The sequence below is a fragment of the Ovis aries genome, chromosome 3 (assembly GCF_016772045.2).
Source record: "Ovis aries strain OAR_USU_Benz2616 breed Rambouillet chromosome 3, ARS-UI_Ramb_v3.0, whole genome shotgun sequence".
Lineage (NCBI taxonomy): Eukaryota > Metazoa > Chordata > Mammalia > Artiodactyla > Bovidae > Ovis > Ovis aries.
In genome coordinates, this window is record NC_056056.1 from 12,183,739 (window position 1) to 12,196,694 (window position 12,956).

At 40.6% G+C, this 12,956-nt stretch overlaps 1 protein-coding gene across 11 annotated transcripts in view; it reads left to right on the forward strand.

The window, feature by feature from the left end:
* Positions 1–12,956, forward strand: part of DENND1A (DENN domain containing 1A) — a 536,262-nt gene that overhangs the window by 347,301 nt on the left and 176,005 nt on the right. For all 11 annotated transcript variants that reach the window (XM_060411818.1, XM_027966460.2, XM_027966462.2 and 8 more), the window contains one exon: positions 2,994–3,095. In XM_060411818.1, the coding sequence (XP_060267801.1) occupies positions 2,994–3,095 (102 nt within the window). The remainder of the gene's footprint in view (positions 1–2,993; positions 3,096–12,956) is intronic.

Below are 12,956 nucleotides of genomic sequence, written 5' to 3' on the forward strand. Positions count from 1 at the left end.
TGGGAAGAAATCAAAAGCCTGCTCCAGCCCAGCCATGGAGAGCCTAGAAGGGCTGGTCTGTGCTGGGGGGCCCCACTGGGAACGCAGAAACAACACCCGATCCTGGTCCAGTATCAACAGCCTTGTCTCTGGGTCTTTCAGCGCAGCCTTCTCTCCAGTGGCCAGGCCTCTTGCCCCCATCTGTTTGGGGCTCTCTGGAGCTCTTTGGAGGTCAGATGAGGCAAAATTAGTGATTGTGGGGTGCAGCAGCCTGGAGTCCCTGGCTAAGTTCTGGAGCCCCCCATGACCCCTTCTCCCTTTCTGTGTCCAGTGCCAGGGTCTCTGCCTTTGAAGTGAGAGCCCAGCAGTTACCAGAAGGGACCAGAGGATTTTTGCCCTTAGGTCATTGCCACTATAGTTTCCAAACTGGGGTCATGGCTGATGTGTATATTATAATAGCAATAGTAAAAGCTACTATAAGGCTACTGTGTGCCCAGTGCTATGCGTACACCACCTCCAGTCCTCACAGCAGTCCACAAGGAAGAGGGCTAAGAGGGATAGTCACAGTTACCTTCTTGATTTTACAGATGAAGGGGCCAATTAGTAACCATATAACCTCGAGCAAGCCCCTTCACCTCTCTAAGACTCAAGTTTCTCATCTATAAAATGGTGACCCCTCATCTCTAGCTACTGCCGAGAATGAAAGAATCTGTGTGCAAGTGCTCTGTGAGCTCTAAAATGTGATGTAAGTGAAAAAGGTTCTGATTGAGGCTGTTTTTGTCACTCCCTGCTTGTGCACTGCTAAGTATTTAACCTGTTAGATTGCAAAGTAAGGCAGCTAAGGAGCTCCAGACAGTTCCTCATGAGTCTTAATGTTCTCAACTGTAAAATGGGATTGTGCTTTGTAAAATACTAGTTATCAATGCTGTTTGCTGCTAGCTTTTTACCCTGTGAATAAAGCAGTCAGTTAATATGAGCTTTGGGGTTTGGAGGAAAAAAATAAACCTCTAAGTAGGCAATCTTGTCCCTCCCCTGTGGCTCTCCACCCACAGGAAGCATTTAGTAAATGTATGAAGTGATTGATAGATTTGTGGACTAGCCCCTGGAGAAGTCAACAGCAGAAGAAATTTGAGGCTGCTGGTCTTGTTGAGTGGAAGAGTTCTAGGACCCTGCCCTCCGGGAGTATTGTTTCAGCCCTAGGAGGCTTCTGACCAGCATGGCTCCATCCTCCCGATGACAAAAATCTCAAAATGTTTACTTAGGTACCAAAGTCTGTCCTTGAGGCTGGGATCTGAGGCAACAAACATCAACCAATATTAATGAGCGCTTACCAAGTGCCAATCATTTTGTTGAGTGCTGGTTATTATGCAGTGCTGAACCAAACTGATGAGCCCCTGAGGGAACCCACACCCCAACAGGGGGAGGCAGGCAGGCCAAGGGGTGCTAGGGCTCAGAGCAACAAGGATGGCAGAATTTGGTTTCTCTGGGGGTGTCTGAGAACAAGGAGGCTAAAGTGAGGGGCAAGGGCACAGGCTGTGTAGGTGGCTACTGCTGCGTTACCTCTGCCACTCACCTTACCTCCCTGAACCTCATTTTCCTCAAGTTACCTAAAATGAAGATAATAGGGTACACTTTGCAGGGATTGATAAAAAAATTAGTAAAGCATAGAACATGTGCTAGTAAGCATCTATTACACTGTAATTGTTGTCCTTTTCCAGGGCATTAGCAAACATAGGCTTTAGCCACCGTTGGGACATCCAGCTCCATCACTAACCCGTACAGTGCTCTTGGACGAATTAAGAAAGGGCATCTCCTCTCTCCCTCCACCAGCACCTACCCCACCTTCAACTGATGCCTGTCTTCAAGCTCGTGGGTTGGCAGATCTCGTCCTCAGCTTGGCTAGCTGGGCTTGCTGGGCAATGCACACCTGCACAGTCATACCCAGTAGCGCAGAGGTTGGCTAATGATGAAACTGACCCCTTCTACATAGGGTGACCACATAACCCACCTAATGCTGCTGCCCTGGTATAATATACTCTTTCATATCCGCAAGTGTCCCAGTTTGGACCACAAATTACAGGGTCTTTCTGCTTAATCAGGACAAAATGAAAGTTCCAGACTCTAAAGAAATGAGCTTTGATATATAATGGGGTAAGAAGATTGAAGGAGATTGGCAGTAGGAAGTAGGCGAGGGGAAGTAGAGGTGGATTCTAGCAGTGGGTGAATAATGTGATTGAAAACTAGCTTGCTCATAGGCTTATACTTCTACAAACCATGGAGAGTATTACTGCCGGCTGGTGGGCTCTTGGTTTCTCCAGACCGTCCCTTCATCCTCTCACCGAATATGAACACCTGGTAGGCACAAGCCTCCCTTACCCTTCCTGTTATTATACCAGTAGAATAATGGGTTATGGCCAGAACTTGAGAGCCATGATTCACTGGATTCCTATGGAAAATGGAACCAAATTGAAAGTATGACCTTTCTACTTAATGTTTAAGAGAAATGTTAATATGTTAACACTAGGTTGTACAACGTATTCCATACCCAAGAATGCCAAGATCTGAGAGAGATAGACAAGGAATCTTTGGTAAATGAGAAGAGATGGATGGAATGAGACTATGATAAGAGCTAACTGTATATCTGAGTTCCTGGAGCCAGAGCTTTAGACTTCAGCTTCTTCTTTTTTATTTTAACTTGAAAATATAGGAAAAAATAATAATGTTGGGGTGTAAAGATCTCTCCCCCTAGTTGTGTGACCCAGGGCATTTAACTTAGTCTCTGAAACCCTTTTCACTCCTGGGGGTTGGGGATAACCATACAAACTCACAGAGTTTTTGTGATAGTTAGATGGCCTCACATGTTAACTGCTTGGCATTGCGCCTGCCACAGAGTACACTTTGTCAGATGGCACTTTTCCTCCTCACTCCCCTTTCCCTGAGGAAGCCAGGGAAATGTCTGTGTCTTCGTGGCACTTGAATGATTTTCTCTTCTGGATTTTTTCTTTTACTTGCAGAAAGTCAGAAACATGGCCCTGGATGATGTCGTGATCCTGAATGTGGACACCAACACCCTGGAAACCCCCTTTGATGACCTCCAGAGCCTCCCAAATGATGTGGTGGGTAATGAGCTCTTGAGTTCTGACTCCTGGGAGCTCCACATGTTCATGTGGCCATGAACATGCCTTTGGGGAGGAGAAGGGGTAGAGACCGCTGCGGTTTTCCTGTGGCCTATGAACCACTGTTGGTTTCTGTTATGACCCCTGGGACCTTTGTCTCAGTTAGGGAAGTTGGGAAGTGGTTCACTTTTTTAGTTTTGTATTGCTCTCATAACCCTCACCTGAAGTGACCCTAGGGTCTAGACAGCCTCTCTTCCTGGTGAGTCAGGGGGTCTTGCCATCCTCATTGCCACTGCCGTGTCCAGAGAACAGAACAACCTCCCCAGGTAACCCCAGCAAAGGCAGACAGAAGGGCTTCAGTGTGAGCAATCTGGGGCCCTTCAAGCCTACATTTTTCCCTTGTGCCATCGTCAAACCCAGCCATTTCCCATGTGGTAGAGTATCTGCTGCTGGTGTTCTGAATGTGGCTCCACGTGCCCTAAATCTATTTTTTCCTAGCTACCTCAGGACTAGACAGAAGGTGGGCCTATTTAGGGGAAAGCACCTGGCTGCCGCGTTTGCAACACTGACACCTGACCATGCACCCGTCTCGCATCGCCACTCAGAGCTGCCTTGCGGGTGGCTATTCGAAGTAGACCCAGTCTCCCCCATCATCCATACAAAGGAGGAGGATTGGGGTCCCTCAGAAGCGCAGGCCTAATGTTTGTGGTTTAGGTCCGTGACTCTGCTTGAGAGAAAGTGTACAAAGTCACGCTGGCTTCCAGACTGGAAGGGGTGGGTGCTCCTAACCACGTGCACCATGCAGGTCTGGGTTCACGTGGTGGCCGGTGGGCACTGCCCTGCATCCCTGCCAGGAGTCCCAGTGGTCTGGGAGAGGTTGCTGCTTGTTGATGAATGGTTGGCAGCAGGGTTCAGACTCCTCTGCTGTTAACTCGCTGCGAGGTTTTGGGGGGTCATTTGTAAGGATGAGTTCCTTGCACCATAGTTGAACAGGGGTACAATTCACTGACTTCTACATGCTAAACACTCATCATTGACCTTCCATTTACGCGTCACACCTCTTGGAAAGTATTTGTCTTATCCTTACTTTACCCACAGAGCTAAAAAGAAGGGGAGCCATAGAAGTGAACCCAGCTCTGTCACTCCAGAGCCACCGGCCCCAGCACCCCTCTAGGTGCCCTCTGCATCTGGGGTCTCATTCAGTTGGCATCCTAGCTCCATGGAGTAGGTGAGGAAGAAAAGATGCTCGAGGGGCACATGTCTTGCCACCAACCGTAAGGCTGGTGAGGGCAGAGCTGTGGTTGGAGCCTAGTATGGATGACGCCCAGCCCGTGCTGCCGCCACTTTGTGTGTGTGGCCCCCTGAGGCAGAGAGAGATGACAGCATAGGAAAAATGAAAATGCCAGCCCTGTGAGGTTTGCTGTTGATCAGGACAGGGTATGTGGTTGGTGTCTTTGGACTTCTTGGCTGTAATTTGAGTTCGTTTGATCCAAGGAATTTGAGGTTTCTATTCCGCTTCCCTTTCAGTGGAAAAGTTCTCTCTCTAAGTCATGGATGTCTCAAGTATGGACCTTGTAGTTACTGAGCAAATGTAGAACGTAAACCTGGGGTATCTGAGGTACAAGGAATGGCTGAGAGCCCCAGGCAGCTGGGGATGAGCAACTGATGGCTCAGAAACCATGGAGTGGACCACCTGTCCCTCAGGCAGTGCCCTGACCCGGTGCTGCACTTCGAATAGCAAAGACAAAGCAGATCTAGTCCTTTCCTTCAAAGAGCATATTCCACTAGGGGAAACAAACATGTAAATTACGTATATCTTAAGGTATAGCATATTAGAGGCCAAAAGAAAATAAGAATCAGACACAGAATTGCCCAGGGGGAGGGTAACAGACACCTCCTGAAGATGCCACATTCCAAGATGCCTTTTAAATGATCAGGGAACCAAATCTTTGGTTCCTGATCAAAAGAACAACTGTGAGCAAGTTGTTTTCTCTTGCTGAGCTTCAGTTTCCCATCCTTAAAAGAGGAGTATTAGGCCTATCGTTAGATTGTCGTGGCAAGTAAATGAGATTATGGTGTTCATCAGATGCTTGGCACCATGTTCACATCTTGTCAGTGTATGATAAATGGTACCTGCATTTGTCTTTAATAAGATCACTGTCAATAAGTATAGGCGGAGTTGGGTGGTTCCCTCCTTATCCTAACAGTTCTCAGCCTGCATGAAAAGGACCTCCCATTTACAAGGTGGTTTGTGAAGGGTCCTACAGCAGTGGTTTCCAGAATGGGGCTCTAGACTCATCAAAGACTTCAATATAGTCATGAGTGATCCGTACAGTAGTTACTGTGATTCGGTGGGATTCATAGATCTGGTTCATAGATTTGATTTTTTTTTTTTTTTTAATGAGAAAACGAGTTTTATTGTTTTTAAAGCTCTTTGTAGTGGATGTCGATGGTCATCTGCCATACTTGTTCCAGCCAACAGAGTTTAGCCATCATCATACAAAGCCACTGGGGTGACTGTGCTTTGCCACTGGTACTGGTAACTTCTTGTTTCAGTTCACCTGCAATGACCTTGCCCTCCAAGTCTCAGATCTGGATGCTGGGCCTGTGGCAGCAGAGCCAGTAGCAGTTGGGACTGAAGCACTGGGCACTCAACCATCTAGTGTTGAAAGGTGCTTGCCCTCCTTGAGGCTGTGTGAGCTGTCAAGTCCTTGAGAGGGAGAAATCTCATCCAGCACACCTTTGTCCTCTGCACGTGGTACAGAACTGTGTCCTTTCAATGATTCAGTACGTCCAGGTGACCTAACCATCTCCCCTTTTGTCAAAGCTGCTTGTTTACTGCAGCTGGCAGATTGTGCTTCTTAAAGTTTCTCAAATTGTCTTCGCCATCCATCCCAAACACCACCTAATCCAAGCTCTTATTTCTCTCCCACACTGTTTGCAGCAGCCTCGGAACTGGTTCTTCAGATGCCAACCCTTCTTACTCTTGTACCAGAGAGCCCTTTCTAAAACATAAATTTAACTTTATTTCCTCCAACTGAAAACCATTTCATCAATGAACACAATTTTAAGAACAAAAAACAACTTTTGAAAACAAAAATAATCCTTTTATAACTTCCCAGTTCCTATAGATTTGAGAGGCAGGTTTCTTTTGTTGGTTTTGGAATAAGATAGACCTTTGTTTAGATTCTGGCTTCTTCACTTACTTATCATATGATCTTGGACAAAATTATGTAAGCTCTCTGAGGCTTAGTTTCCTTATAAGGTGGTTGTGAGAATTAAATGTAATGAACATAATATGTATAAAGTTCTGTAGGTGGAGTCAGCGATGATGAATTATGGATGTGAATGATGGTCACCATGGTATGCAAGGCCCTCCTTTTTGATAGGATCCTCCCATTTTTTCCCCCATAACTTTAGCTCTTTCCTCTCCCTACTTCAAACCCTATGTTATAGGTGTTTGGAATTAATAATTCTCCCAAGTTTACATGTTGTTTCATTACTGTATACTTTGCATACAGTTTCTTCTGTCCCGAATGTTCTATTCCATCTGTCTATCTCTATTCATTTTATAAGACTTAGGCTAAATGTAAGGTTGTAAAAACCTTCTCTGACCTCTCTAAGTAGATTTGACTGTACCTTTCTCTTTGTTCTCAGAAGCCCCTGTATTACTTACAAAATTACACTTACCAGCCAGCAATATACATTTCTGGCTTTCCCTTTTAATTGTGAGTTCTTTGAGGGCAGGAATCAAGTTTTATTCATCTTTGTTTCTGAGGGATGTAGCAGCCATTGAATAGATAGATGGAAGGATGGAAGGGACATATGGATTGGGTTATTTTGGTAGATGAAATCTTGCAAAACATGGCATCCATGCTGGAAATTTTATTAAAAGAGGCCTTTGTTCTGCTTCTAGCCACAATGGAATAATTGGAACTGAATTTCTCCTCCCTCCATTTACAAATAAAACTCTGGGCAAATATGAAAACAACTGTTTTCACATATTGGACAGCAGGCAGTGCAGGAATATAATCCCTGAGAGAAAGGAAGCAATTGAGATGAAGCCTCTGGTCCTCGTGGCTTTCTGCCTTGAAGCATTTTCTAGATTCTGTTGCTAGAGGGGACTCCCCAGTGAAGCACAACAGTCTTGCTGAATCAAGGGGTTAGACATCTGAGTTTGAGGGGGAGGTGGTTTAAATTTGTGGGTTGGAGTACCAGATACAAGGGAGCTACTCAGCAAAAAAAAATCTTAACTGAGTCCTCTTGAGTCATCTGCTGTAGACAGATCTGCCCATGTGTAGAGGGGAGCTTCCACAGAGTAGGAGTCATTCATGCTCTAGCCAGCCAAAGTAAGGAGAGCTTGTTGATCACTAAGGCAATCATTAGAGACCCCAGAGGCCATGTCCTGGTGGAGTAGTCTAAATTAGCTTTAGAATAAAGGTAATTTTAGCCCTGCCCTCATATAGCTTAAAAATCAAGCCTTGAGGAGCATAAGACAGGGCTTGAGTGATGCTGGTAATGTGCTGGGTTTTGATCTGAGTGCCAGGTACATGACCAAGAGTTTATCAAGCAGGACATGAGTGATATGTGTACTTTTGTCTATGTATGTTTGTTAAACTTCAGTAAAAAGTTTTAAATAAAACCATTTCTTTTTAAAACTTATCAGGATCAACCTGATATACAGGAAAATGAACCTGTCAAAACAAACTTCTACCCACTTTTAACAGAGACTAAAAATCTAACACCCAACAATGTAACATTCACAGTATCTAGCATCCTATCAAAAAATACTAGACATATTGAGAATCAGGAATGATGTAATCTATAACCAAGACAAAATATAGTTAATAGAAACAAACTAAAAAATGACAGATATGATGGAATTAGCAGATGAGAACCTTAAGGTAGACATTATAAAAGTTATAAGTATGCTCATCATTTTAAAGAAAGACTTGAACTGAATTAGGAGAGAAATGGAAGATATAAAAAGAAAGAAAGGGAATATCTAGAGCTGAAAAATATAATAACCTGGAATAAAATTTTCACTGATGGGATTAAAAGGATATTAGACACTCAAGCATAAGTGATCAATGAACTTGAAGACATAGCAATAAAAACTATCCATTATGAAGCATAGAAAGGGAAAGACTGAAAAAGCATGGAAAGTAAAAAGAACCTCGAGGAGCCATTAGTATAATATCAAGAGGACTAACATATGTGTAATTAGAGAACTAGAAGGAGAAGAAGGAGAGGGACAGAAAAAAATATTTAATGAGATTATGGGCATTCTTTTTTTTTTCTATATTAATGAAAATAGTAAACTCAGAGTTTCAGGAAGCTCAATGAATCTTAAGCCTAATAGACTCAAACAAAACCACACAGAAGTGTATCATGATAACAGGTGATACAAAGAAAAGTTTAACATTAGCTAAAGAAAAAAGATACATTATATAAAAGAAAGAATTGATGACAGAAGACTTCTTGTAAGAAACAGCATGAACCAGAAGAGAATGGAATGATACTTCTGAAGTAACGAAGAAAATGTTTGTCAACCTCAAAGTCTATATCCAGTGAAAATATCCGTCTAAAATAAAGGCACAATTTAAAACTTCTTCAGACAAATAAAAGTGAGAGAAGTCATTATCAGCAGACCTGCACTGTAAGAAACGTTAAAGGAGGTTCTTCGCATGGGAGAGTAATGATACCATAGAGAAACTTGGACAGTGAGGAGTGAAGAGTACCAGAAGTAGTAAATATGTGAGTAAATGGAAGAGACTCTTTTCTCACTTTTAATTTCTATAAAAGATAATTGAATATTTAAAGTAAATAATATCTGTGTATTATGTGCTATACGTGAAAGTAAAATATATGAACTCAGTAGCATAAAGGACAGGTAGAGAATGGAAGTATACTGTGCTAAGGTTCTTAAATTCTATATAAAGTAGTATAATATTATTTGAAAGTATACTGTTAAAAATGTGTATTGTAAACCTTAGAGGACCCACTAAGGAAAAAAAATGAAACAGTGATATATAGCTAATAAGCCAATAATATGAAGATCCAAAAGATTTGGCGAGGGTTGGGGGTAGATAAAGGAACCAAACACAGATGGAGCAAATAGAAAAGTTAGCAAGATGATAGACTTATCCAACCTTACTGATTATTACATTAAATGTGCATGGTCTAAATAATCCACTTATTGGAAAATATTAAATTACTCTTTAAAAGACTCAATTATATGCTATCTATGAGAATTCCACTGTAAATATAGAGTCAGATAGATGAAAAGTAAAATAGAAAACATATACCATACAAACACTAATAAAGAGAATTGGTAGGAGAGAAGAGACAAATCTCCCTTATAGAATATTTCTAAATAATATCTGTAGATACTGTCCTGTTTAGAAGAAAGAGTTTAATCTCCGTCTCCCCACCCCACCCCGACCCACAAGCACACACTTACACATTTAAGTGTGGGCTGGACTTAGTGAATCACTTTCAAAAACTAAAATATGTGAAGGGAAAAAGAGAACTTTAGTGGAGAAATGGCAGAAACTACCTTAACCAAGTGATGTCATGTGAATATTGTGTAACTCTGATATGACGTGATGAAGAGGATAGGTCACCTTTGTGATATTCTTTCCAGAAACCCAGTCAAATCATGACAGAACCTTCAGATAAACTCAAATTGAGGGACCTTCTGTCAGGTACTTCTCAAAACTATCAAGGCCAGGGACTTGCCTGGCAGTCTAGTGGTTAAGACTCTGTACTTCTGCTGCAGGTGGAACTAAAATCCCACATGCTGCACAGTTCAGAACAAAGTAAATAAATTAACTATCAAGGTCATAAAAACATAGGAAAGACTGGGGAGCTGTCACAGACCAGAGGAGACTAAAGGGGCATGACAATAAAATACAGTGTAGAATTCTGAATTGGATCCTAGGTTAGAAAAGACACACTCATGGAAAACCTGGTGAACTCACAACATGGTGTGGAGTTCAGTTAGTAATAATATACCAGTGTCAGTTTCTTAGTCTCGACATGGGCCATGGTAATGTGAGATATGGGAAACAGAAATTGGGCATGGGCAATCTCTCCATTATCACTGCAACTTTACTGTGAGAGGAAAAAAAGGAATTAAGGAAATATTAGGAACAACTTGATGCCTATAATTTTGAAAAATTGGATGAAATGAACAAATACATTGAAATACACAAGTTATATAAAGTGACTGAAGAAGGAATAGAAAATATGAAAATATTACTATTAAAGAAATTTGTAGTTAAAACTTTTCCCACAAAGAAAACTCCAGGCCCAGATAGCTTCACTGATTGATTCTATCATATCTTTAAGGATATATCTTACACTAACATTTTCAGAAAACAGGAAAGGAACACCTTCCACCTTACTGTTTGAGGTCAGCATTACCCTGACATGAAAATCAAAGAAAAGAAAGCTATTGACCAATATACCTAATAAATATAGATGTAAAAATCTTTAACAAAATATTAGCAAATTGAATGTAACAGTGTATGAAAAGGACAGTATATCATGATCAAATGTGTACAGACTGGTTAAATATTTGAAAATAAATCAGTGTAATTTATCATATCAACAGACTGAAAAAGGAAAGCGGTATCAAAACATAACCCCCCCCCCAAAAAAAAAGGATTTTAGGAAAAATTAAATATCTGTCCTTGATAAAAGCTCTTAGCAAACTTAAGTATCCTCATTGTGATAAAGAGCATGTAGGAAGAACTTACCACTAACATCATACTTAGTGTGAAAGACAATGCTTTACACTTGAGAATGAGAACAAAAAAAGGGTGTCTGCCCATTTCTGTTCAAAATTGTACTGAGTTTCTAACCATTCACTAAGAAAAGTAAAAGAAATAAAAGCACTGAAGATTAGAAAGAAGGGAAAAATTGTCTTTACTCAGACAGCATGATCGTGTATATGGAAAATCCTGAAGGGGGGAATCTGATAAATTTAGCAAAGGTACAGGATAAGGTTAGTGTACAAAACCAACTGTATTTCTATATAGTAGCAATGAGCAATTGAAAATGAAATATTTTAAAGTACCATTTAAAATAGCATACAAAACACAAAATACTTAGGAATAAATTTAACAAAATATGTGCAAGATTTGTATACTGAAAGCTATAAAACATTTCTGAGAAAATAATTTAAAAGACCTAAACAAATGGAAAGATATTCCACTTTTTGGACTGGAAGACTCAATATTTTTAAGATGTTAATTTTCCCTAAATTGATCTATAGATTCAATGTAATCCCAGCCCAAATTCCAGATGGCTTAAAAAAGAAAAAACAGCTAAAGCTGATTCTAAAATGTACATGAATATGCGAAAGATCTAGAATAGCCAAAACAATGTTGAAAAAGAACAAAGTTGTAGGACTTGAATTACCTACTTTTAAGACTTACAATAAAGTTATAGTCAATGTAGATCAACACTGTAGGTAAAAAGAGTTCAATAGAACAGAATAAATAGTTCAGAATTAGACCCAAACATAAGTGGTTTAATGATCTTCAATAAATATGCCAAGATAATTCAACTGAGAAAGGATAGTTTTCTTCAACAAATGCTACTGGAAGAACTGGATATCTATGTGGGAAAAAAATGAACATTGACTTTTACCTCATGCAAATATTAGCCCAAAATGGTTGTAGACCTAACCTTAGAGGCAAAAACTGTAAAATGAATAGAGGAAAATATAGGGGGAAATCTTCATGAACTTGAGGTAGGCAAAGTTTCCTTAGTCAAGACAAAACACACTTCATAAAAGAAGTCATAATTGAACCTCATAAAAAGTAAAAATTGATTCTATTCAAAAGTCACCATCTTAAGAACAAAGGGGCAAGCCACAGACTGAGAGAAAATACTCTTGATACTTATATCTGCCAAAGGACTTTTTCCCCGGAATAAAGAACCCTTAAACTGAATAAGACAACAGCGCAGTTAAAAAGTAAGCAAAAGACTTGCTTAACAATAAAAGATATTCAAATGGCCAATAAGCACAGGGAAAGATGCTCTGTGAGGGTGTTACTTAATATCACAAGGAAGGTACTGGTATGGCTAAAATAAAAAGACAGTGCATTTCTTAAAAATGAGTATCTTAAACAATTGTTTACCATGTGACCAAGTAATTCCAATCTCAGGTATTCACCCAAGAAAATGAAAACTTACATGCACACTAACACATGTATGTGAATGTATTTTAACCACTTTGTTCATAATCACCAAAAACTGGAAGCATTCCAAATGTCCGTCAACTGGTAGAGGACAGTGGTATGCCTGTAAAATGGAATGCTACTTGGCAATCAAAAGAAACTGAGTACCATCCAACAAAATGGGTGACTCTCACATTATGCCAAGTGAAATAATCCTTTTATTTAACATTTAGGAATAGGCAAAACTATCGAGAGAAATCAAACTAGTGGTTGTCAGGAGCAGAGGGTGGGAGGAAGAGCTGAGTATAAAGGGGTACAAAGGAAATTTGGGGGATGATGAAACTGTTCTATATCTTGATTGTGTGGATGGTTATATGGCTATATATATCTTTCAAAATTCATAAAACTAGCCATTGAAAGTGGTAAGTTTTACTGTAAGTATATCATGCCTGACTTTAAAAAAATGTTTTAAAGGCTGACAATAACAGCTCTTAGCAAAGATGTAGAACAACTGATCTGAAACTTTCATCACTGGTGGTGGGAGCATAAAATGGTACAATCCTTGGAAAGCAGTTTGGCAGTTTTCTCTGAAGTTAAACGTATACCAACAGTATAACCCAGTCATTCCTTTCCTAGGTTTTTATCCATTATTTTATAAATGAACATGTAT